Here is a 26,556-nt window from a genome sequence, read left to right as displayed (position 1 = left end):
TCAACTGTCTCTTTTTCAATAAAGCATCTTTTCTCTTTGATGGCCTGAGAGAAGGGCAACTCCTTCACAAAGATCTCCAAAAGGCAACTTAAGAGCAACTTAGAGAATTTTAACCCAAAGAAAATGCCAGATGACCAAAAGCTTTTTTTACAGACAAGAGAAGGTATATACAGGACAGCATAAAAACACTGCCACAAGGAAGTCTGAGTGTGCAGTTCCATATCTGTAGGTGAAAACTGACTGCTGCATGGTGGGAGTTGTGACCACAACAGGCACTGGTGGAAAGCCAAGCCTCATAGGCTGTGCTTGCACTTCGCACTAGGCCAACTGCAGTTGACAGGAGAACTTGAGACTTAGCCACATACTTGCAAACAGTTCATTCTTTAGGAAGAGTTCTTTAGCCATCTTTTCCATTTCCTCTAAGGTTTTGACTGCCCGAATGCGATTAAACGAGACGCAGGAGGACACATTTACTGCAAGGGTAGCTAATGTGTTCAGCTGATCAACAATGTCAGTGTTGTTCTGTAATTCCAGCCGAATATCATCTAGAAAAAAACACCACAAATGAGACCAACAGCATCAGCACATATAGCAAAAAAAATAAATCCATCAGAACATTCTGCTCTTTATACCAACAGTGACACCAGAAAGGAAGAGAAGACTTCACACGTAACATTAACAAACACATTTTTGCACTTTGCAGTGCAATGAAGGCATGTTGTTGACCCAATTTTTATGTTAATCATTTGTAATATGCTCATGAGTTTGCCTCTGGGAGGAAGCCAGCAATGTGATGTGACAGCCATCCCAAATCAGAAGTTGCCACTAACCTGCTGGGTTTCTAAACCTGTGTATGATGCTCACTATTCACCCTGCATCTTATGGTTTTGGATGTAATCAACGTGTCTGCTGAGCTGCTGTCTCAGGGGAGAATGGGCATTATCCAAGCACATCAAGGGAAAGTTATGTCTGTTGTGCTGATGTGTGTACTAAACCTGATAATGAAGTTTAATAAAGATGCTGCTGTTTGCTGGCTGTTTTAAAAGGTGACTGCATAATGCAGCGTAACTAATACGGAACAGCTGCTGCAGGCATGATGATTTTATGGGGAGTCCAGATAGGAGATGCTACTCATAAAATAATACTGGGGTCATCATGAACAGCATGTTCACATTGTTTGGACTTCAACAGACTAAAACTACTCTTGGCTCATGTTAGGTTTTTCTGGCATAAGTCAGATTTATGTTGAGATGTATGGACATGCTGAAAAGTGAGCAGGGGCAATGAGACCAGCTAGGAGGGGACTATGAGCACCATGCTGTGCACTATCAGATAACACATCCACCAATGGCAGTAGCACTGATTCCCACAGTGCAGATCAGCAACTCTCAACTTGAAAGACCACTCAAGACCATCAGAAAACAGCAAATGCCATGAGGGGATATTCTGTAATGATGCTTCTAGCTTCATCAGCGTGGGCTCTTCCCTTCCTTCCCTGCTCTGGAAAACTTATAAGTGAAACCCTGATGCAATGCAAGTGAGCTCAGCATTTCCTGTCAAGAGTCCCAGGTAGCTCATTTGAAGCGATCATTATGGCTAAACAGTGTCCTCCAGTGGCCACAATCAGCTGCAGAGATTCCCATTCTACCATTCCTATGGTACTCAGGAGAAACATCCCACACAAGCCCTTTGCTTTCTAAGAGTCATTTTCCCACAGACAAAGCACAAGAGTTTAGAATCACATCTGAGACTGTCTCATCTCCAATACTGGCCAGAGCAGGACTGGAGGATGACTACAGTTTGATGACTCTGGAGCTTCCAGACCTTAAGTACAAACACAAGGGCAGTGTACATGAAACAACTTACCAAGCTTGTTTATTTGACTGAGCAATTCAACTGCATCCAAATCAACCATCATCTTGATAAAAACCTGCACAAAGGGATTCCGTAGGGCATTCTGTCAACAAGCAAAGAGAAAAAGCATTTGGCCACAAATCCCATAAGCTTATTTGGCGTGTTGCTAAAACACAACGGACCAGCTGCCTTCAGTAGCATTTATATTTTCCTGCTCCTTTCTTGACCTTCCGTTCTTCACGCTGTGTTTCAAGATGGGAAAGCGTTAGCAACGAAAAGAAGAAAGATTATGTTTGTTGGAGTCAACAAAAGATGCCTCTTGACTCTCCACCAGGCATTAGACTCCCATGGAAAAAAAATCATGCATTCTCTTTAATACAAGGACTAAAAGTGCAGTAAATTTCATTCCTGTGCATTTTAAATCCTGTGAACGCAGCCAGCACAGAATGGGTAGGGTCCAAAATTTAGTTTGGAGACCGTCTGTCAGTTTTTTATTTGGCTGAATATTTCATTATTCCACCACTGAGTGCAGTCAGCAGAGAATATTTCATCTCACTTCTGCATTTTCTGCTCTCCATTTTCTCCCTGTGCCATGGAAATTACAATGAATTCCAGCCACTGAAATTATTTTTGAATGCTTTAGAGTTTGAGAGATCTCATTTTCATAGTTTTTAAGAAAAGGCGATGATTTGCACCATGGCAAACATGACGCATGTATGTAAAGCATTACAGCCTGCTGCTTTTTGCATCCAACCAAGGCCAGGCTCTTTGGGAGGGGAAAAAGAAATTTCATTTACATTCACTGAGGTACAAAGACATCTCCAAGCTCTTATGTGTGCACCCAGAGCTACATGCTTATTATAGATACTGTTTCATTTTCTGAAAAAGTCATTTCTTGCCTGGTCTTGGTTGGCTGGATCACTCCATCAAGCAGAAAGTTAATTTACAAACTGAAGAGCATTCCTCGCTCATCTTAGCCCTCCAGCAGCCCTCAGCAAGGCCACTGTCAGAGAGCATATTATAGACATATCATTTCAGAAAGGGGATTTGCATGGAAAGGTGCATCAGGAGTATTTCTGTGATGGGAACAGGCAGACAGGCATGGAAACTGAAGTGCAGGGCAGAAGCCTGAGCTCAGGTGTTCTTGTCATTACTCCAACAACTTTTTTTTTTCTTAGTGAAAGGAACCATCCTCCCTGTGGGTCAACAGGATAGACAGGGTGAGATCTCATACCTTGATCATTGGAACCGTCTGGTTTAACTTAGTCAGTGAATTCATGATGGCAGGAGACTTATCAAGCCATTCCTGTGACTTCAGGGCTAGATCAGCCATCTGCTTCAAGGTGGCATTAGACTATAAAGAAAGTCCACAACAACATGTAAGTTTCAATTTATTAATTAATTGCGTGAAAGCTTTAGAAAATAATTGAGGAAATAAAATAGCTGAGATTCAGTTTGGTTTCTTTAGGGTTTAAGTCAAACTCTATCACTGTTTGGCAAAATTCCTCTTCAAATAAGTACTTAAAAAAGCAGTTTAATACATGACATTTGGAGCATGTCTTGGGTATCAGCTTTCCTCCTGTCAATGGCCTGCTTGCCACTACTGGTGAGCATTAGTTCTGGGAGACATCTCTGTCACTAACTGAAAATATGGAGGTAAAGCCTCATGAATTAAAAGCCTTAAAAAAAACCCTGTACTATAAATATTAGAACAACATGATTTTTTTTTTTTTTTTTTTTTTTTTTGAGGTAACATTCATTGAGAGATAAAGGATGACACACACAACCAGCAACGGGACTATCAAAAATACATATCTGACTAATACTCCTAATAGTCAGAAATAGAGTTCTGCTTCTGAAGGAAACCAGCCTGCGCTAGACACAAATTAAAATCCCTTTGAGAGGGCATATCTTCACGTAGTAGAAGCAGAGCCATACCTTTCCCATGATTGCTCGAGTTTCTGGTGTATCAGGTGTATAAAGGATCTTCCCAAACACCATTGGTTTTAAAAAAGACCAAATTAAAGCTCCAGTTGGGGTCTCGACAAGATCCAGGTAGAAAGATAAACAAAACGGTGCTGCAAGGGGAGAAAAACAAACAAACTACTTGTACAGAGCACAAGTAGACCAAACACGAGAAAGCATGGCCCTAATTGTCACTGTGTCCAGCAAATGACTTCAGGCCTCTCTTAGCTGACTGATACAATGCGCCTTGACAAAAAGAATCCATTCCCAAAATATCCTGTTGCTGAACTCAAGACCACAAGAACCTTGTTGTTTGAGCCAGGATTCTCTGCTTGGAGGTTAAGTGAAGTTTTGTGAACTCAGAGTTGCTAATAATGTCAGCACAGTCGGGAAAACTATGTATCAAGAAAAAACAATGACCCATCAAGTCCTAGAACTGCACCATCAACAAATGGGAAGCGCTGCAGTATCAAACGCTGTTGGGCTGTGCAGGCTGTTTGCCTTTTAACACTTACAAAACTAAGCCACCAGCAATTTGGGTGAGGCAGATCTTCAACCAGCATAAACCATGAGCCCTCCAGAGAAACATCAAGGTCAGTGATGGATCTCTTTGGAAATGTGAGAGTTTGGCTTTGAAATGTACTTGGCACATGAAAAAGCCAGACTTACTGGAATCATGAGGTATCCCATATTTCCTCATCATGTTTTGGACGTGGACATCCTCCACAGAAGAACTGTTTCTTACAGGGTCTCCAAAATCAGGAAGCAAGGACTCAAAGAATAGGGGCGTGATCTCTTGGTTGCAGAGAACTTTTGACATGGATTTAAATGTGCCATGTGTTATCTTAAAGCTGTTTGGTTTAAGTAGCGCCTGCAGAAGAGGGAAGAAAAGAAAACAGCACACAAATATATCATGTATGCTACAAGCATCCTGTTCTTGAGAGGAAAAAGATAACAGAATGAGAAGGTGAGGATTAAATACTTTCACAGTGATTTATTACAAGAAGTTTCTTTCCACAAAATGAGAGGCTTTCCTGGAAAAGCATGCTTGTATGGCTAACCTCTGCTATGTTAGAGGTGGAAAAATCATTTCAAGGTATGGGAGTCAATGTGGGAACTGCACATAACATGTGCAACAAGGTTATCCAGAGGCACATGTACAAGACTGTAGATCAGAAAGGGATGGGATCCGATGGAGTTAGTGCAACCTGAACTTATTGCAGCTGGTGCAGTGGGGTTTGTACTGAATATTTTGGGCAGTCTTGAGGCTGCAGACATGGTGCAAGGGACACCAAAGCTGGAGCAAATTTTTCCTCTTGACTTTAATGGTTTTGGATGGTTTGTAGTGGGAAGTTCCCCAATTGTTTTCTCAATCTAACTTCTTCTAGTGCACCTGAATATTATGGGGGAAGTCTGTCATCCTTCAAGACAGTTCACAGAATGATGGAATCACAGGGGATGGAAGGGGCCTCTGTAAATCATCCAGTCAAACCCCAGCAATAAAGCAGTCTCCCTACAGTAGGTTGCACAGGAAAGCATCCAGGTGGGTTTTGAACATCTCCAGAAAAGGAGATTCCACAACCTCTCTGGGAAGCCTGTTCCAGTGCTCTATCACCCAGTTGCTCATTGTCTGCATTTCTGTTCCTAACATTCCCTCCTCCAACCACACTGAACTGTCCCACTGCACCAAATCTAAGCACTCTCATTAAGGCAACACTAGAGTTTAGAAGAGATTAGCCACAGGACTTTACTGCTTCAAAAGAGGAAGCAGTAATCCATGGTTTAGTGCACCTTCAGTTTCCAAGGTAAGAAATTCCAGTGGAAACTGTTCCAATGGCATTTTACCTCCAAAGCAAATGCAGACTACACGTACCTTACTCAGTGGCATCCTTCTAGACTGACGGAGCTTTTTCAGTGAATGAATGGCTTGTAGCAATGGATCAACATCAGACTCTACCTGGTGTCGGAAATGTTTCATTTTTGTCAGAAGGCTTAATATCTTGTCCACAGGTTTCTGAATTTCCTTAGGGAATAACATCTGCAAGAGGCAGGAAGGAAATCAATTATGATTTGCATGGATGTGAGTACACATGCAGGCACACACCCATGATCTCCTGCTAATTCCAAGATGGAAACTGTGGGATGTTCAAAACTGTCAGAAGGCTTAGGGAGTGGATGTCCCATGGGAAATGAATGGGATTAGTATTCCTAAATCCTCGTGTGTTTCTGCAACCCTCTCCCATGCACATTACACATCCTAAATGGCACAGGTTTCCAAACACCTGCAGTTGGGAAATATGTATTGGGTATTCACTGGGATGTAATCCAAGTTTCTAAGAGGTAGCATTTTGCACAGAGTAAATGTCAAACACTACAAGTGACTTTTGACCTCAGCCACATGGATTGGCATTCTCACTTAGTAACTCTTCCCCCTCAGGATCACTTCTCTAGCACTTTAAAATGTGTATTCAATACATAGTTCTCACTGAACAGTGTTTCTACTTGCTCTTTCTGTATGTGTGGGATATTTGAGTCATTTAATAATTTGGCAGTGAAAATTAGATTGGGCAAATATATTTTATGAGACTTTTTTGAAGGTTTCCCCTTTTAAGGGATAAAAACAATTAGCCCAGTGCCTTATTTTGGGAAGCCTGAGCTCAGCTGGGAATGTTCAATAGGCTGTGACAGCACACAGGTGATACCAGCAGACAGGGAAGCATTTAGAGTAAGTCCAGGGCCTTTAAATTAGTTTTGCTGGTTTGCACCATCTGGGATCTTCCTTTCTAACACCACTGTCACAGAAAAGATATGCAATAAAAATTACTGCATGAGCAAAGCCTGATCTTTGGCTTGTGTACATCAGCATTGCTTCTGGCCACTGCAATCCTTTCAGCCACTGCATGCAGCAAAGACTACAGAAAGCACTCTTCAAATGCAGTACTAACCTTGTATAAGAAATTATAAATGTCTAAGTGTCGTAACAAGGTGACCCCAACGATGTATGTCTCACGAGTCCTCTCTGAAAGAGAGAGATTGCAGAACTCTTCTGCTACTGTTTGCAGATGTGGGTCAGAAGGACGGATGCTACAAGACTCCAGTTGGAGGATCTGAGAAATTAACTGTATGCACAAAGAAAGAAAAGATTTGTTAAGGGCTGGACTACTTGCTCCAGTATGTATCATTTAAGCTTGCCTAGCTGTTGTTCCATCCACACTGTCGTATTTCAAACCTGAAAACCAGAATATGCCTACTCCTACTCCAAGGGAAAAATCCTAAGGATTGTATTTTATTGCTCAGCTTGCACAGTAGCAAAATTGTGGTTTCTTTTGTGGTTTCTATTGACTGCTATATACGAAATCTGGAAAAGAGCACACTCCTTAGGGTTCAGTCCAGACAAGATGGCAGGGAAGAGGAAAAGCATCTGGAGCTCCATTTGCACATGAGGCTGAGGAAGGCTAGCTCATCTCTCATTACAGGTAGCTATTTTGGACCCCTGACTACTTTTACACATCCTGGTTAGAACTGTGCTTTTTCATCTGTACAGCAGCAACCTTCAGCACTGAGAACCCCAAAAAGAGCCCTGCTAGGTCCTCGTTAGCCAGATACATTAACCTCTGCCCTTGCTACAGTCTGGAGCAATCATGCATCATACAGTCCATGGCAGTGGCAGCTTACCAGCTATTGGTGACAGCTAAAGAGATCGTATGGCTCTTGTTCTCCAATGGCTGAACTGGCATCAGCGACTGCATTTCTGATGGCTATTTTGACTTATAACACGCTATGCTTGTCTGTCCCTGTGGGACCATTAACTTCTCCTTGTGCTGTCAACAGGATCTCTCACTACAATACCAACAAACTTACATGACTGCTGTTTTCTGGGAGAGACACTTCCAGAAGAGCATCAATACTGGCTGTGGACATTCTTGTTGTGTTTTTGAGATCCATTTTGAGCTGGTCCACATCTTTAAACACATCCCTTAACTTTTCTGTGAATGAAATCAAACAGAAATTGATACAGAAGCTCTCTACAGACGTACAGCAACCTTAAGAGCACAGAGAGAACTTTACTTTTGGTAAAAGGTGAAAGTGCTGCATATCACTGCTGATTAAAACAAAAACAAAGCAAACTTGTAAAAGAGCCATATTTCCTTAGTTTTACGGTCTAATTGTCCACTATGAGCTAAAGATGACAGGTTTAGCGAAAGCAAAGTTTGCCCAAATACAAAGACTTGGGACTTTCAGTGCTCAGGCTTTTGGGGCGGTACAGAAAAAACAAGGCTGGTTTAGCACTGCCTCTAGAATTATCCTAGACAAAGGATCCCAAGGACATGGGACGTGGTGTTTGGTTACCCCATTAATATCACTTCTTAGTAGCAGCTAAAGAAGTCTTGAGATCTCCACTAGAAGTTATGAAGCCAATGATGATGTTCACAAATGAACACTGTAAAGAAAATACATAAGATTACCTGGAACACTGGAGTCTGTTAAATTCTCTGTGATGTTCAACATGGAATTCAAAGCTGTCATGTACTGAGGAATCTCTTGAAAGAAAGCAATTTCTGGTACATTTTCTTGAAACCTAAATTGGAAAAAAAAAGAAATAATAATAACCACAAATTTAGGAATAAGAGAAGAAGATAAGAAGCCTTTGTATAGTTTTGTAAATAGAATACTATGGCAGCCTAGCTTGGGGAAAGAGCCTTACCACATTATCTGTGCCTGGACATCTGTAGCATCTCCAATCAGTACATTCCAAAGCTCCTTGGAGACCCTTCTGCCTTTCAGTACATTGGTCACAACTTGACTGCTCAGCTCAATAGCATGGAGAAGCTGTTCATGAGATTGACTCTGTTCACAGAGTTCTCCAAAGCTAACATTAGGAAGATGGCAAATATGCTGTATTGACTTAAAGCTCTCGTAGTCACAAAGAAGCGCTGTCAGATTCCGGAGGAGAGATATCTTCAACGAACGTTTTGAAAAGGAAGACAAACGCACAAGTTAGAAGGCAGTATTTTAAAAAGGTAAGTTTTAAAGACTCTAGATGTTCCTTTGCATTTTTTCTTTAGGGTTATTAGTATTTTTTAATTATAACTTTAGTTAATCCAAAAGGTCTCAAATAGAACAACTCACAACAGTTATTCCTTTTGTGATACGTGTAGCTATTTGGATAGTCACCCCTACCACACCATGTGAAAACAGCACATGAACAGAAGCTGGCTAAAAGTCAGGACTTCTCCCTCTACCAGCTTGATGTGCAAATTACAATCCTTTGCCTTGTCTTGTACCGCGGGTTTTCCTCTTTTCTGACATCCCTCTTTACATTATCAGTCATAGCAAGAGCTGCCATCTGTTGCATGCCTGAGTACATGTTACAGAGAAACTCATTACATTATTTTTATAGATACAATAAGCAGTGACAGCATGGAAAACTTATCTTTTTTTTAAATATGCTTTTTTATTATTATTATTATTTTCTATTTCTCTTCTTGAGAGAGACAGAATAAAGTGCATACATGCTATAGCTCAAACATGGATGTATGATGTGAGAAGTATTTTATTCAAGTGAGGCATTGCTAAATCCAAAGCTGTCGAGGGCAATACATGAATAAATATTGCTTAGGTGCATGATCTCAGAAACTACAACAGTGTTGTAAGGCATCTACCCTGTCAGAAAGCTGGGTATACACTGTGCACAGGACTGGTAGAGGAACAAGTTTGTCAGCCCAGGAAAGTAATGACCTTTAAATATAGGCAGAAGACAGTTTCCTTCCTAGCTTTTATCAGCTGGCCTATGAAGGCTTTTTTTTCTTTTTTTTTCTTTTCATATGCTGTTTTCCAAAATTTCCATTGCACATTCATGTATCACTGCAGGATGTCCTTCAAGTCAGCATTTTAAGCAGACTCACTTTTAGCTTCAGGAGCTCTGGTATGGATGAATGTTTCTCAGAGGTATTATTTTGCATAAAATAGTTCTTTTTCAGATGAGTTTGCTTCAAGAGCAGCATGATGTTTTCTGTGGGAGGATGAAAACAAAAGTTACTTGAAACAAAAACACCAGACTTGCAGAAACTTCATAGATGGGGATACTGGCACTTTTGTGCCAATGCCTACTGAGCACTGTTAACTTCTACAACATCTAGTTGGCTCAGGACCTCTGAAACTGCAGTCCAAGATCTGGATTGCAATCTGCTGATCCAGTTTGAGTAGGTGCTCGGTTCCTAAGGAATCACACCCCACATTTACAAATAGGACTTCCAACAGTGAGCTTCAGAGCATGCTTGGTATCTCTCTTCTGTCAGCAGATAAACCTCTGAGGTTTTACAATAAGCATATATCATGAATATCTACTTGAAATATCATGCTAGCGCTCAAAATAACTGCTGTCATCTTATGGGTACATAAAGCTTGGAAGAGAAAATAGGTTTCTATTCATAAGGATTCGTTATCTGAGTGTCAGCAACCTGTCATCACATAGAGAACATCACACGTGCCTTTTGTATATAGCTGGATGGAAAACATATCCACAATGTGACATAACTCAAACAAAGAGGAGTCTGGCTTCCCAAAGCCTCACAGCTGCAGTTAATTGCCAGCAGATGAAACCACGTAGCACTATTCCTTCCCACCATTACACAGAACCCTTTGAAAAGTCAGACACAAACATATTGCAGCTGAGGTCCCACAACATTAATGGAATCATGATTACCTGTCAATTCGCTGCCTTCAGCTTCAGTGGCATTTATTAAACACATCAGGTAAGGGTTATAGCTGTTATTTGCTGTCACTTGTAAGATGGTGCTTTCAAATTCTAAAAACAGAAACCTGAAAAAATAAGGCAGGAATTTAAATCAGCTTCTCCTTCAGAAGCAAAGGTATGTTAGAGAGTGACCTGTCAGCTGCACAGATGCTGCTCCTTGGCAGCTGTAAATAAGAACCCCAGATGAAGCCATGCATCTCTCATGACATTTCCTAAGTGGGTACCCACCCTGTTTTATTTCATCCATTATTTCTGCCATTATCTCCCAAAGCTGTCATTCACTTTCGAACCATAAGTAAAAGAAAACACGCTCTAAAGGTTCACTATGGAGGCAGTTCTTAGGAAAGGCATGCTTACAGGAGGCTGAGAAACAAAAATTAAAGTCATACCACAAAAGAAGGGATTCCAAAGAGTTTACTACTGGTGGGAAGTCTCCTACAGGATTCTATTTCAACTGTAAACTGAGACATAACAACACAGACATTTTTTGAAAGCCTACATTCAAATATACGTGCAGCTCAGACAGAAATTCACTGTCCCTTGATTTAACCTACATTACATCTGGTGTCTTGAATTAAGGTGATTTTGGAACAAAATTGCTCCACTGGAAGAAACTAAACTTCTTGCAATGCTGGAATTTATGACAGTTGTGACTCACTGAAAAAAAATTCAATATCCATAACCCAAACTCACCGTGTGATCAGACTGGTGGGTGACAGGGTTTGGTCACTTTGAGTCCAAGGCACAGTCTTGTTGTACAGGGTTTCTGCCATGTCAGTGAAGTGATGAGCAACTGTATCAAACACAGCATCCAAAATAGTTTGATTGGAGTGAGAAGCTGAGCTGGAACTTGTACTGAGTTCATTTAGCAGATCAGAGATGTTCAGCAGCTTAAGAACATAGTGACCAGCTTCTGAGATGTCTAGAGCTGACACACTGTTGGCAAGATTCTTTGCCTCTGCTTCCAGTAACTTTGCAAAGGCAGCCACTTCAGCTAGATTCCTTTCACTGTTCAGTGACCTGTCAATCACATCCCATATGCTTGAGAAATAGCTCAGTTTGGTGAGGTTGTAAGAATCTAGGAATCTCTGCAGCATGTTGTTCAAGCGAAGCTCACTCTGTGACATGCTGAAGAGCATGGGCAGGTTATTCCAGCCTGCAGAGCTGTCAGAGAAATTGAGGGAATTGAGTTCTGTCTCATGCAGTACAAAAGGAAGAAGCGTGTTCAAAAGCTGAGATGGGAGCACACCACCCACATCCTGGACTGGGATGGGGCAGGAGGCATTGCTCTGCAGCACTGTCGCCAGGAGAGAAGCCAGTGCTCTCATCTTCTCCTCTACCCAAGAGTTTTCCACCTCAGACACAAGCTTTAATTTGGAAAGGAAATGCAAGGAAAAGCGCAGGGACTGGATGGCGCATGACAGCTCCTTGGAAAAGCGTTCACTGCTGTTCTGGTAGACAGCAGCAAACTCTGGAGACAGCTTCAGGTTCCTTATGGCAAGCTGGAACATTTTGGTGAAGGTTTCATTGTGCACAGTTCCACTCTCGACATCCATGGAGGCAAAGAGGCCTTTGCAGGGGCTTGTGGCCAAGAACTCACTTAGAGTGGCATTCTCAAAAAGCATCTTGAGTGTTATGTGGAGCACATCCTGAGCAGAGCAATTCTGGATTGTTCTGCCACTGCTGTCTTTGTTCTCAAGGAAAGGGCTCAGGGCTAAGAGCATGAGATCCACTGCTCTAGCCTTGAGTGAAGCATTGTGTGGTAAGGAAGACTCACTGAACTCCTTTAGCAGAAACAGATGGAAGAAATGATAGACAATGCCTGTTTTTTCTTCAAATGTTTTGTTCAAGTTCGCGTCATGAAGGACTTTCACCCCTGCTCTCCATATTTCAAACAGTCTCTGGGTATAGTTGCTGTAAGAATCAAATAACAGGTTAATAGTTGCACGGTCACTGATGTTGTAACTTTTCTGCAAATCTTTTAAAGTAAAGATACTCCTTCGTATGGCTTGTGAGTACATGGTTTCTCTGGAGTCACCTTCATCAAACAGCTCAAATATGGAGGATATAAAGGTCATTATTTTCTTCAATTCCTTATTGAAGGGAAGACTGGAGTCATTTTGTGTGGTACCAAACTGATTTTGCAGTATGTCTAGAAGTGTCTGGAAAGTAAGATTGCCTGGGCTGTCCCAGTTCATGGACCAAACAGCATCAGCAATCTGGGAGAAAGCATGAAGTTCACTTCCCTGCCTTCGATGAGGGGAACCCTGGAGCTTCTGCATTAGCTTGGACAAAGAAGAGATCAGCAGATAATGATCACTAGTATTCACCTTTACCAAAGCAGCAAGAAGCTTCTCAAGGGTCAACAGCTGTTCTGCTATATTTTCTGAACTTACAGGGGTCAACAAGAAGTCAGAAAATAACGATGGTACTTCTTCACTTGCACTGGGATAATTTTCTATGTCTTCAAGCAAAACTGAATGAAGTGCAATCATTTTGATAACCTCCCAAGTCTTCTCTGTACTAAAATGAGTCTTGTTTAAGATGATCTGATTCCAAATCACTGCAGCTGTGGACAGAATATCTTGATTTTCCTTCCCTTGGGGATTAGTGTAAAACATTCCTTCACCACCTGTCTCATACAGTGGGATCATTTCTTCAAGAACTCTTCCCAATTCCAGTGTGCTGTTTGTGGCAGAAGTTGAATTGAAGAAGTGCTTCAATAAACTATAATAATCATTCAGACCTGAGGATTTCATTCCTTCGGAAGAATTACCAAAAATATTATATACTAATGTTTTTCCAGGAGCTAACCCAAAGTCCACAAGAATTAGGGCTTTTTTCACAATTTCCAGGAGCTTCACATATTCATCCACTTCTGTTAGGTTCCATTTGGTGGTCAGCACCTTGCCAGTGGCATGCCACAGACGCAAAAAGTGTCCCCATTCAGACCTGCGGGAAGCATTTCCACCAACCTTTAGTAGCTCATTTATACTGCTGTTCCAAGTGAAAACAGTTGGTAACAGATGAGAAAACACAGGCACACTATGCCAGCCTGCAGAGCTGTCAGAGAAATTCAGGGAACTGAGTTCTGTCTCATTCAGTACAAAAGGAAGGAGAGTGTTCAAAAGCTGAGATGGGAGCACACCACCCACGTCCTGGACAGGGATAGGGCAGGAGGCATTGCTCTGCAGCACTGTCTCCAGGAGAGCAGCCAGAGCTCTCATCTTCTCCTCTACCCAAGAGTTTTCCACCTCAGACACAAGCTTTAATTTGGAAAGGAAATGCAAGGAAAAGCGCAGGGACTGGATGGCGCATGACAGCTCCTTGGAAAAGCGTTCACTGCTGTTCTGGTAGACAGCAGCAAACTCTGGAGACAGCTTCAGGTTCCTTATGGCAAGCTGGAACATTTTGGTGAAGGTTTCATTGCGCACAGTTCCACTCTCGACATCCATGGAGGCAAAGAGGCCTTTGCAGGGGCTTGTGGCCAAGAACTCACTTAGAGTGGCATTCTCAAAAAGCATCTTGAGTGTTATGTGGAGCACATCCTGAGCAGAGCAATTCTGGATTGTTCTGCCACTGCTGTCTCTGTTCTCAAGGAAAGGGCTCAAGACTACATGCAAAAACTCCCAAATTTTTGCCTTGAGTGAAGCATTGTGCTGTACAGAAGACACATTGAACTCCTGCAGTACAAGTTGTGTTAAGTTATAGACGGCATTAATCATTTCCTCAGTGGAATCTTCACTGGCATTTCTATAGTGGATTATTTTCATGCCTGTCCACAGAAGTTCAGAAAATCTCTCAAAGGTTTTATTGTCAAAATTAAAGAACAAATCTATATATTTCAATTTACTGACATTATAGTTGAGTTGTAAGTCTTTTAATACATACAAGGTCTTTTGTATGGCTTGAGTAACTAGTGAGATATTGGCTACTTCAGAGTTTTCCCCATCAAACTCTTTAAATACAGCTGCTATTAATTCAGACAGTTGACCAAACTGTTCACTGAAAAGACTATTTGAGTTATTAATCAGCTTTTCAAAATGGCTGTTTAATAACTCTAACAACTGCCCGTAGGCTACAATGCCTGTATTATTCCATTTCATTGATCTCAGCTTTTCAGCAAGGCGCCAGTAGCTGTTCAATTCATGCCACCGTGATTCACCCATGGAGCTTTCTACTTTCCGCATCAGCTCAAACACAGGCAACAGTAGGTACTCATAACCTATGTTTTCATGTGTCAGTATAAAAAATATCTTCTGGAGAGCTATGAGTTGGTCTGGGAAGCTTCTGTATGACACAGGTTTAAGAAGATAATCAGAAATCAAGGACGGTATTTCTTCCATTCCATCCAAACGATCTTGTAAGTCTTCCAGAAGTGATGGCATGCTAGTGGTGAGTAACGTTTTGAGAGCATTCTCAGTTTGTGCTGTACTAAAATTAGAATTATTTAACAGAACTGGATTCCAAATCATGGCAGCTAATTTTAAAGCATTCTGAATTTCTTTCCGCTGGGCCATTATATCGAAAATAGAAGTCCCGTTAAAGTCGCTCTGTAATTGCTGTGATGTGAAGTTATAGATTTCATCAATTATTTCCTTATTATATTCTTCCTTTAATTTATAATCACGATGTGGATTCACTCCCAGTTCAAGAACTGCGTACAATTTCTGTAATGTTTCTTTCTTCAAATTTCTGAATAGATTTAAGCTTTTTAATTCACTCCTATTCATTTTTTTCTCAAAGCCTTTTAAACGATGCAGAGACTTTTGTATGGCTTCTAAATCATCTGAATTAATGGACCTCTTGGAGACTTTTCCACCAATCTCTGGTAACTTTATTTTTCTGGAGGGGAAAAAAAAAGAGCATTTTAGTGAATATGAAATCAATGCGAGTGGAGATGTGAAGTGATTTAGAGCAAAGATCATAGATCTGAGTTATACTGTTAGTAATATCCCTTTAGTCAATGCCTTACCTCAGAACTTCTTCCAACTCGGATACTGAAGTCCACTTATCTTTCCAGTTAAAGAGATTACAAATATATCTGATCACCAAACTTTTTTCTTTATCTACAACAAACAGATTAAGGTGATATTCATATTAGTCTGGGAAACCAAGAGGAGCTGTTTAGCAAATCTGCCACATAAAATACGCATGTATGCTGTTAGGCACCTGTGACATGACACAAGGTCCCAGATAGAACTGCCCCTTCAGGGTGGAAAATCAGGATCCCACCTGCCATTGCAGAAATGATTTTCTATCTCAGGAACAGTTCAACGGTCTGAGTGGAAACAGAGCTCTCCTCCTGATTTAGGACCCCTTCTCTACCAGTGACACAGCATCAGTTGGCCTAATATTATTACTGGAGCTCTCTCTGTTCACTTTTTACTACCTGCTTCTGAGCGTTGACTGCATAATCTACATCTGCCACAGTTTTCCCCTACTTGCACTTCATTAATCTGCATTCTTATTCTTCTCTTCCACCATCTCCACCAACCAACAAATAGAGAACGGATGGCATTTTCAACCTGCCCCTGGCAGCAATTATATGCTGTACTTTTCCCTTGCCCACTCGTATAACCTCAGTTAAGAGGTGGATGTCTCTGCCTCTATTGTAAACTGAAAGGGAATGGAGAAGAAGAAGGGCTACTCTTGACATTTACAAGTCCAGTCTCAATCCCTACCTTGGTAAAGCCACAAGAGTTTGACAGAGCTCACAGCTACAGGCAGGTATTGACAAAAAAACTTCAGGCAAAAATTACTGTTCTCCATTTCCACTGAGACTGCAACGGATGTTAATTCATCATCCCCTGACAAAATCAAGCTTTTTTGCTTTTCCAGTCAAAACGAGGTACTTTATTCACATTTGTAAAAAGTTGAAAGGAGAATTCATTATGCTGAGCCTTGAACAGTATGCAGTTGGTATGGTTGCTTATTAGCCTGCAGTTTGCTTATCCTGAGCACCACAGGTTTTCAGTAGAGATATGACTATGTGGAGGAGTCTTACCTTGCTCCAAGCAATTCAGGGAATATGGGGGATCTGTAACCCCGTTTTGAACAGTTTTGAATCTATCATCGGTAACAAGTGATGCAGAGACATTCTGAGCTGCCAGCACAACACTGAAGGGGAAAAAAGCACAAGGAAAATAAATAGTGGTTGCAACTTTATGAGAAGTAATAAAGCAAGTGTTCAAATAGGAAACAGCGGGAGTACAGCCTATGATTCTTAAAACTTCTGATAGAAAAGACAGTACTCCTGCTTTTAAGTATTTGTTCGATCATGCACAAGACACAAAGATAAAGGGCTTTGAAGGGAAATCCTTAGTGGTATATTAGCAGTACTGTGTATATTGCATTCATTGGAAGCATTTATTCAAAGGGCTTTTCAAAATCTATAGATCACTTAAATTCTCACAATAGGTCTTAGAAAACACTCAGGTGATACACCACCCTTGTGATTCACAGCAGCTGTGGGTGAATCTCCTCCTAAGAGAAAGCAAGAGGCAGAGCAGACAAGGCTGCTGGGAGAACAGGCTCCTTGGAGATGGTATTTTCGGATGGAAGAAGCAATCACAAATACATAACTCCTACCATTTCCAATTTTCCTTCTTTACTCTTTTATACTGTAATAACCAAGCTTTCAGGGAAGCAAGGAATATATATATATGTATTTTTCAGTCTCTGGAAAGAACAAGCTGACAATCAGTCACATTGTATCACAGGCGAAGCTACTTAAAAGACTGCCTGTTCAGTGTGTGCAGGTTACTAAAAACTTCAGGGTGGTTATTAGTCCCTTTTCCTTCTCCTATATAAAGAGCAGCTCTTCACTCTAGGTAAGGTCACCATGGAATGCATAATCTCTTGCCTGCCCAGAGGTTTAATGGCGATGCACACAACACCTAGCTGAGCTGATTCTAGTGGCATGAATATAGACATAGTGATTTGTGGGAACAGACTGCTAGTGAGAACAGAGCACCGGGGATCTCTTTTCTTCTCATTTAACATAATGCCTCCACGAAGGTTTTATGGACTTTGTGCTCATGGTTTCCATTTTGCAGAGGTGCTTGTTAGCACCTGCCTCAGAGGTGGAAGAAGCTGCTGTTATAAACGACGTATTTAGTTGAGCACAGTTTCTTGTCTTCCATATCTTTTTTTTTTTTTTTTTTTTTTTTTTTAATACAAGAAATTCCCTTCACAGCATTTCTTCAGGAGGTCAGAACTGCCTGAGCAAAAGACATGGCCAGGCTAGCTAAGCTGTTCTTTTGTAAGCCTCATTAAAAATACTATTTGTGCACTCCATTTGCAGTAACTCTTTACTCATGCATTTACAGTGCCCCATGCTAGGCATAAAAGCACTGCAGTCCTGGTGGTGAAATTCTCTGTGCCTCTCTGTTGTGTCTCTGAAAACTTTGCCCAACTCTGCAGAAGCAAAGCAGAGCAGCATAGTAAACATTAATTCCTCCTGGGCACTCAAATGGCGCTAGTTTTCAAGCTTGATACTTCAAGCCAGTAAGTGTGAACAAATGCAATAATCCGGTGACATTTCAGTCACAGCAGCATGGACAAAACATCAGTGAATAACATTAAAATCTCAGCACACTGCAATGGACTCCTTTAAGGATAAGGTCACTATAGCTTGCAAATAGTTCACCTGATGCAGTAAGGCAAATTACCTGGACAGAATCACAGAATGACAGAATGGCTCAGGTTGGAAGGGACCTCAAAACGCCCCTGCCACAGGCAGGGCCATCAACCTCCACATTTAATACCAGACAAGGCTGCCCAGGGCTCCACCCAACCTGGCCTTGAACACCTCCAGGAATGGACGGGGGCATCCACAGCCTCGCTGGGCAGCTGTTCCAGCACCTCACCACTCTCATAGTAAAGAACTTGCCCCTGACATCCAACCTAAATCTTCCCTCCTTGATACTAGTTATACCAGTTTTTAAATGCATTGGCAACATGCTACTGATGAAAACTGAGCTCCTCTAAGCCTGAGTATAATCAGACTGACAAGGTTTCTATAACCTCTTTTGGTAACCTTGCCCAACTGCTCATATGCATAAGAAAAACAAAAATGTCTGAAGACTTTGTGTTGCTTGCTTTCCTCCATGTGCTGTAGCAAAAGGAAACTTCAGAATAATGTCTAGCAAATGCAGTCATACAGTCAATAAATAGACAGAGGACTTGGTACACATTCCCCAGTCTCATGGGTCACTCAAGTCTATTAGAGGAAAGTGAGAGTTCAGTCCAACTAAAGCCCAGGAAAGGCATTCTGAGGCTAAGCCCATTTTAGAAGTTTTTAATGTGCTACCTACAGACAACAGTGAATATTTCAGCACAGTTAATTAATGCAGTTAAGCCTGCTCTGTCTTCTCATAAAACCATTGAGCAAGAACATAACTGGTGCTCTCTTGAAGTCAAAATGTATTCAAAGCCCTGCATGAGAAGAACCAGGATCCCTCCCTCCTCTGCTTTCTTGGGATTCATTTTTGAGGAAGAAAACAGCAGTAACTCGTAACTGTTTTCTTTAAAGAGAAGTTCTGGCTTCCCTATGAATACATGAGATGATCGGAGCCACTTGAATTTGGCTTTGTTGCTTCTGGTAAGGAAGTGGCTAGCTGCCATTTTGGCAGAACAACTATCCAGCAAAGAGGGCTTTACTTTAATGAAAGACAGGGGGTATTGCTTACCACTCTTTCTATATGCATATGGAAGTACCTCTAAGTAGGACAGGAGACAACAAACAGATCACATCAAGCTCCCAATTTAAAAGTGAACAAGATTCAAGGAAAATCAAAACACTGCTAGCTGCATTAATGGTGCCATGGCATCACCCTAATCAATTACACTTTTAAGTTAAGGCCCTTCAAGGTGAAAATGATGTGCCCTTAGTGTTCATCACAAGCCCATCACCTTTCAGTGCACCTCCTGGTATTTCATTTTTACCTGCTCGCATTCTGAAGAAAATCAAATATGTCTTGGATTTGCATGCTGCCCTGAAACACATCTGGAGCCAGCAGAAAAAGATGCCACAGGGAGGTGTCGTTCTGCACTTGGGAGACGAGCGTTAGAAATGAGACCATTTCGTTGACAAACGCTGCTTGGTATTGTGGGTTGTGTTGCACCTTAAAAAATAACAATGCAAGAAATTATTTAAGCAGAAAAGCCCTTGTTGCTAGTGGCTCTTTTTATGTTTTTCAGTCTGCACTGCACTTTTACACAACTCTATGAACAATGCATTCAAAGGACTGTAGTGACAGGCAGTAACTGAGAGAGTGAGTGTGTTTTACCTTCATACCTCAGATTGCTCAATAAATTCTCTGTTTAGACAAGCCCTAAAATTCAGAATGTCCTAAACAGTCCAAAGACTAGGAGTGCAAGAAAAACGAATGTCAATTCTCACACTGGCAAAGAAGGCATTATATTTAAAGGATCCATTTGATTTAATTATATAGCTTCCCCAAAGACAAGTGCTGCTTCAGTCGCAAGTTGTTGGATGAAATGCAGGAGTTACTGGATGAAGTTATAGGGCTGATGTAATACAGGATGAAATTTACAGCCCCCCTTAGCTTTAAATATTCTCATTTAGGCCACACTCTCACTTGCCACTGTACCTGCCACTGTAGGAAGCAAAAGTGAGAAACAAAACCTGATGGCATAGTGAGGAACTCTTAGTGGTCACTATTTGGTAGCTGGCTCTCCTTGCCTTTCCCAAAGATCTGTGTGTTTGCACTAGTCCAGTTCACAAAAACTTGTGCTGTAGGTACTTCAGTATAGAGGTGAGCTATTCTAAGCCAGGTGGGGACACACTGTGCCTTCAAAACAATGTGCTGAAGTGTGTGAACTAACACAGCCACTAACAGACATCAGGAAAAGGTTGCAGGCACTCACCTGAGACAACTGGCTTCTGAACTCTTGGGTAAAGGACTCTAAAAGCGATGAGTCCGTAAAGCAGAATGTCCTGTAGATATTGGCTGCCATCTTCTCTTTGATGAGTTCGGGAGCTGGTATGTATCGGGACAAGATCTCACACAGAATGACTTTGAGATTTGCTCCCACTGAATACTGTGTCTTGCTCTAGAGGATGTAATGTTCAAGGTTAAGGAAATACTCTATCTGTGATGGTTTCAGACAGTACTGAGAATATATATATGTGTATATATATATATATATATATATATTTTTTTTTTTTTTTAACAGATATCCTCATGTACATGAACAGACATGCAATGTGTTTATAGGACACTCTAAATGTTTGTTAATCTACCATTAATAGCAGAAAATGTCCCTAGCGTACTGGTGTCCCTTATATGCTACCAAGTTTCAATTACAAAGGATTTATTCTTACATTGATTCAATTACCTACATAATGAACATACTGTACTCAACACCATTGCTTCAGTACTGTGAGCACATACAGAATTCAGTGGCAAAGCCATCTTTAATTTCACATGAAAGAACACCTTAACTCCCACAAGTTTTGAGGAGAATGCCTCAGGTTACTGCTTGCCAGTTTTGGTCATTCAAAGTATTATGCCCCAAGGTATATGGTTTATCTGGTTTCTGCTTAGAGAATAATAAAGTCATCACAGAATTTAAAAGTGCATCCACAATAACTGTCTTCCTCTTCCCAAAATGAAGCAAATTCATATAATAAGGGAGTTCAGAAATAAAGGCCACATGTGGTACACTGAGCTTTTAATTCTTTACATATAACTATACATAAATGCTCAGATAAAGCTATTATACAAATACAGACTTACCTTCCCAAAACTAAGGGTTCTGTTGAACATGTTGATGAGAGGAGTCAAGTTGGATGGTGATGAAATATTCCAAAGTGTGCTTTCTCCCTGAGATACCAAATCCTTGAATGCTGCAATAACAGTTTAAAACACTGTATTTTACATAACGTCTTCTAACCTCTTTGCTACATCATGCTACATGTTAGCTAACTGACTACAGTCCATCTCCAAAGGTACAACAAATAGTAACCTGTAATTATTTAAGATTTTCTTCTGGAGTAATTAAATGCTGGATTACATTGCTTCCTTCTGTATCTTTTTAAAAACTAAATGTATTTAACTACTTGTTTGTGGTTCAGTGTTAATTTTCACCTGTTTTCTCCAGTCCCACAGCTCCCCAACACAGGGAGAGACATAGGCAGCCCTACAAGGAAGCCCGCACAAGCTCAGGCCTGTAGTCCCATAGGGGAGTGGGTGATACTCATTATTCAGGAACAGCTTAGACATGGATTTGGAGCACTGCTGCCTGCTGCACATGGTGGCACACTGCTAGGTCACCAGCTGATGCATGCCAAAGCCAACATTTGCACTGAGCAGCCTTTGCAAAACACACAGCTCCATGAAACCAAAGGAGCTATGCCAGTTTACATCAGCCAAGGCTACGACTTATGATTTTTATCTTATTTTTTAAATATGAGGTAAAACTGAGTTCTTTCTTGACTGCGGCCTTCAATGTGAGTTGATAGTTCCTATAAACACACAGTGATTTTTCTTCCTGTGCCCCTGCGTTCAGCTGCTTTTTCATGCCCATGCACCAAGGAGCGAATGCATTGCCAGGAATGCTAATTGGAACGCTGAACGGCTGGGGCAGAACAGTCACAGAATGCAAATCTGTAATCATTCATTTGATCATGAGCTCCCTGGCAAAAGGACTATCCATCATGACGGCTTGCAGGCAGTACTAGCCATTACCACAAATAAATAATAACTGTAATGATTTTACTGAAAATTTAAGCCTGAAAGTTCCTTCAGGAAAGAGAAACACGTCAGAGGAGAACAGCACCAACAATAAATATCCACTGTGGCACAGAAGAAGACCTGTGTGCTGGATAAATGTGGCTAAGAGATGCATTTGAAAAAAAATCATAAGCTGTTCGTGGACAATTTGTGGGCAGTAAAAAGGCAATATTCCATAAACAGCCAGGTCTTTAATTAATGTCCAAACAGTCTGCAATCTCACATCACTCCTGTGAAGTGTAACAATTTAACCCTGGTTTCTTGGTCAGATTCCAGAATTCTTTTCTACAGACAGTTACTTGCCATTATTCCCAAGATCTTGCACTAATGTCAAGGCCCCAGTCACATGCCTGTACAGAACACATAAATCATTTTAGCAGTGCTCTAAGAACTGCATCTGTGTTGAGAGTGCTTTGAAAGATCATCGTTTAAAGACCAGAGCTTTACATACAACTGTGAATAACCTACCCAGTGATGCATTCCTGCTTTTAGGAACCTCAGCACTCCATGGTGATGGATGGTTGTCCTTGGACACTCTGGATGAGCTCTTCCTCTTACTGAGGGAAAGAAGAAGAAGAAAAAAAAAGACATCTGTGAAAACTCAGCTTCTTATAATTAAGCTTTCATTTAACTACAGTGTGACTCAGGATGTGTCTATAGCAGAATTTCATGGTAGGTGTGTTGAAATCTTGGTTGTGTAAATGTTGAGTTCTGTCTAGAAGACTGGTATGTATTTTGGGAAAGCACACTGTAGTGTTCTCAGATGCTAAATAACTGGAGGGGACTGCATTCATGCCTGATATGCAGGGACAGCAAGGCCTGACATACATTTTTGGTTGTTTAAACAAATTCCCACTTCTTTGAAAGAAGGCTTCACTGTATCCCCCACCAACACGTGCTCAACAGAAGAAGCAGTGCAGAATTTCATGACACTGCTAATGAGGCTCAGACTGGCCAGAGTGGCCTTGATGTAAGCTGAAATAGCTCTAAGTTATAACAGCAGGCTGTATGCCCCGACCAAGAAATCCTTCAAGACATCAGGATCTGACTTCATCCTTCCCAAACATTTTACTTCAGGGGAAAAAACGTTGGAAGATGTTGATGCTGAGCTCAGTGTTTGAACTTAGTTCCCTTCTATTCTGGGAAATCTCAGCTATTTTTGCACACCCTGGTAAATGCTTCTAGGGAACAGAATAAAGGATGAGAACCTCTGCTGAGCACTGGCAAGACACAGTTTTAGGACAAGTTAGAAAATAGTTTCAGAAGTTTGCAGAATGTATAAAAAAACATTCTAGGTTAGCTGAATATTACAAACTGTGTAATGTTCAACAGTAATACATCCAGACAATCAGAGTCACAGCTTAAGCCTTTCTCTTCATGACAATTTCATCCACCACAATTCCGCCCCTGAGGCAGATTTGAGTCTATACATGCTGGCTACTGGACCTTTCTCCTACCTAGTCAACCTGCTGATGGGGTTTCACAGTCTACTGTATCCTGGGAGGTTTCTTTAAGGTCTCCTGTAGAATATGATGCATTTCTAAAGCTAACCTTGACAACAGAAGGGGAGGCATATCCACAAACTTGTGTGATACTAGCATCAGCAGTGGCCAAGATGCTTATTAATGACTCATGTGACTTGAGCTATATTTTTACTAAATCCTTTGATTTTCACTTGGCAAGAAAAAATAGTTATTTCCTAAACAGCTGTAAAGAAATCAAAACCAGAAAGCAACAAGGATTTGTAGCTATTGAAAGCCATGGAAAACCTCCAGCTTTGGCACTGAAAGTCCCCATTTCTTTGTTTCAATGGCCCAAATTAACCATTGTTTGACATGCCCAGGAAAGCAGTGACACTGAAGAAGCGAGTGAAGAGCATCCAGGCACACAGTCCTCCCACAGCGTTGCTGTGTTCTGCTGCGTGACCTTGATTCACCTTGTGTAACTTCAGTTATCCACATGTACAATCATCCATACTCCTTCTAACCAATGGATAGATCCTAACCACTGACTTGTCCCTAGAAACAAAGGCGCCTTGAGGAGGCACCATGTCCAGGATCCTATCTGATGGACTTTCTAGTGTAAGGCTTGGAGCCCTCATTCAGACTCTCAGGCTCCGTCCAGAAGCCTGAGAGATGTCTGTTGTGGACACACTTGTACATGCATACACATGTGGCTGCACCCTCCACCTCAAAGCAGATTTTGCTCTACAGCTTGCGACACCCAGATACATTCAGATTTCCTTACAGTCTGAGAGATGAGATGTCATTAAGCCTTGGCAGCAGATCTTCTGGTGTGTATGGTGTGCCTTTACATCTGGCATCTGAATCACACAGCACAGTTTGCAGGAATGGGAAGAAGCCTGCACTAGGAAGGTTTCGGGGCGCAAGATAACCTGGAGGAAGAAGTAGAAAGAAAGAAAATGCCATTATTATGTTGCAGACATGCTTTTTTTTTTTTTTTTTTTTTTTTTTTCCCATATGTTTCTTTCAGATTGCCCTACTTTCCCCCTCCAAACCACTGGCTTGATTCTCAGTTTCAAAAAGGTTGTTTTATTCCATTCTCGTAGCAATCTCTGACAAATTCCTCTAGGAGCCCTTTCTCAACACCAACAGAGCCATGAAAGGCTATTTAATGAGAAAAAGAGTCAAGCTGTTTGCTAATAAGCAGATACCTGTCAATCCCAAAGCAACTGCAACATTTGTACTTTAAATAAAAATAGGCACATGGCCAGTGTAACTCGAAGTATCTATAAGAGCATGTTCTCCAAGACTTGTTTGGATCACTTTCTGTGCAAAGCCACAAGCTTCAGCTTCAAGCCAGGATAATAAAAGAGAACCGTGTTTAAGTTTTTACTGTAGAAAGGAGCAATAGATTCAAGACCAGACAAACCTCCTTTGCTATCTGTGCAGACCTGCCCAAGGAAGGGAGAGGAGCAATCTATCACCACTCCCCCATAGGCCTCCTGCTATTGCAGAGCAGCTCCAGTGCCATCTGCTTGGTGAGCGGTGATGGTGGCAGCCAGTGCCCAGGGGTAAGATGCATGTCCCTGTCTCCCATTTCCAAAAATACTGAGAGGACCTGAGCAATTAGAGACTTTGGTGTTTCATGTGCTGCTTGCCCCATGCTGCTTACTGCCAGCCCACAGAGTTCACCAAATGCTTTTCCTCTCAGTGACAAATGCTCTAATAAATCTCAGAACTCTTTTGCTGGATCACACCAACATATTATTTAAAATAATCGTATGGAAAATTACCTGGCAAAGGACATGGCTATTATTTCATCAATGGAACAGAGCCAGATTTACAGAAGGCCTGATGGCAAGTTTGTGGTAATTGATTACCTTGCAATTCAGTCTCCAAAGATGACCTGTGACTCTTGCCCAGGAGCAGCTTTATCTCTAACACCTCCAACAAGCCCATCCTACATTTGAAGTACATTTATTTCTTCTAGCAGTGGTCAAAAATCAGATACTCTCAAAGGGACTGACAGTATTAGATGGAGAATCTGGCTGCCAATTTCCCTGAAGAGGAGACATTTCTCAACTTCACTCAGCAAAGCTGGTCACAACCCGTGGCTGTGCAATGTGGTGCTGGTCATCAGATATGAGACTGGTTGTTTAGGCAACAGAATTCTGGGTGAAACTGCAAATATTCATAGTTTAGTATGGGAGTACACGCTGCTTTATTTCACGTAGCAATAGGCATATGACTGCTGAGACCTGCAATGTCAAGCACCCATTTTGGACATTGTTATGATTCTCTTGTACCTCAGCAGAGAACCGCCCAAGAAAACTAATGAAGGTGCCCCACCACAGGAGAAAGGCTCAGCTCTACCTGCACCCCAATGCTCACTGCATCTTCCAGGCCATCAGGAGTTACAATGCAGGCTGAGCCAGCTCCCAGTAATCGCAGAGCACCAAGCAGAATGAAAGATCTCATTTTGCTCTGCAGGCAGTCCTGGGGTTGAGGCCAAAGGACCAAGCATATTCTATTCTAAAGGTTTTGAAGTGTAAAAAAGTCTGCTGCCCACAAGGTAAACTGCACAGTAGGGCACTCTCACCTAGAAGCATCCATTTGTGAATATCCCCAACTGCATCTGGGATGTTTGCCCTTTGAGATCACCAATTACAGTCCTGCAAAATGGCCTTCTTCACACTCTGATGCTTTTCTTGTCTTCTTTCTGATCTCCTGCACTCTCATTTACCTTGACAAAAAT

General features: G+C 41.5%; 1 protein-coding gene across 1 annotated transcript in view; it reads right to left on the bottom strand.

Annotated features, from left to right (window-relative positions):
- ABCA12 (ATP binding cassette subfamily A member 12) overlaps positions 1 to 26,556 on the bottom strand; it is a 98,250-nt gene that overhangs the window by 35,454 nt on the left and 36,240 nt on the right. The window contains exons 5-24 of the mRNA XM_072341693.1: positions 24,586 to 24,733; positions 22,807 to 22,895; positions 21,343 to 21,452; positions 20,471 to 20,656; positions 19,526 to 19,704; positions 16,584 to 16,696; positions 15,552 to 15,645; positions 11,270 to 15,421; positions 10,526 to 10,641; positions 9,726 to 9,832; positions 8,525 to 8,778; positions 8,286 to 8,398; positions 7,681 to 7,805; positions 6,765 to 6,938; positions 5,693 to 5,857; positions 4,489 to 4,690; positions 3,793 to 3,932; positions 3,089 to 3,208; positions 1,867 to 1,957; positions 366 to 545 (exon numbers count right to left, since the gene is read on the bottom strand). Of these exons, the coding sequence (XP_072197794.1) occupies positions 366 to 545; positions 1,867 to 1,957; positions 3,089 to 3,208; positions 3,793 to 3,932; positions 4,489 to 4,690; positions 5,693 to 5,857; positions 6,765 to 6,938; positions 7,681 to 7,805; positions 8,286 to 8,398; positions 8,525 to 8,778; positions 9,726 to 9,832; positions 10,526 to 10,641; positions 11,270 to 15,421; positions 15,552 to 15,645; positions 16,584 to 16,696; positions 19,526 to 19,704; positions 20,471 to 20,656; positions 21,343 to 21,452; positions 22,807 to 22,895; positions 24,586 to 24,733 (6,858 nt within the window). The remainder of the gene's footprint in view (positions 1 to 365; positions 546 to 1,866; positions 1,958 to 3,088; positions 3,209 to 3,792; positions 3,933 to 4,488; positions 4,691 to 5,692; positions 5,858 to 6,764; positions 6,939 to 7,680; positions 7,806 to 8,285; positions 8,399 to 8,524; positions 8,779 to 9,725; positions 9,833 to 10,525; positions 10,642 to 11,269; positions 15,422 to 15,551; positions 15,646 to 16,583; positions 16,697 to 19,525; positions 19,705 to 20,470; positions 20,657 to 21,342; positions 21,453 to 22,806; positions 22,896 to 24,585; positions 24,734 to 26,556) is intronic.

This window comes from Excalfactoria chinensis, chromosome 7, assembly GCF_039878825.1.
Source record: "Excalfactoria chinensis isolate bCotChi1 chromosome 7, bCotChi1.hap2, whole genome shotgun sequence".
In the NCBI taxonomy this organism is placed as follows: domain Eukaryota; kingdom Metazoa; phylum Chordata; class Aves; order Galliformes; family Phasianidae; genus Excalfactoria; species Excalfactoria chinensis.
The sequence above is the reverse complement of the archived record's forward strand: the minus strand, read 5'-3'. Positions and strand labels throughout refer to the sequence as shown.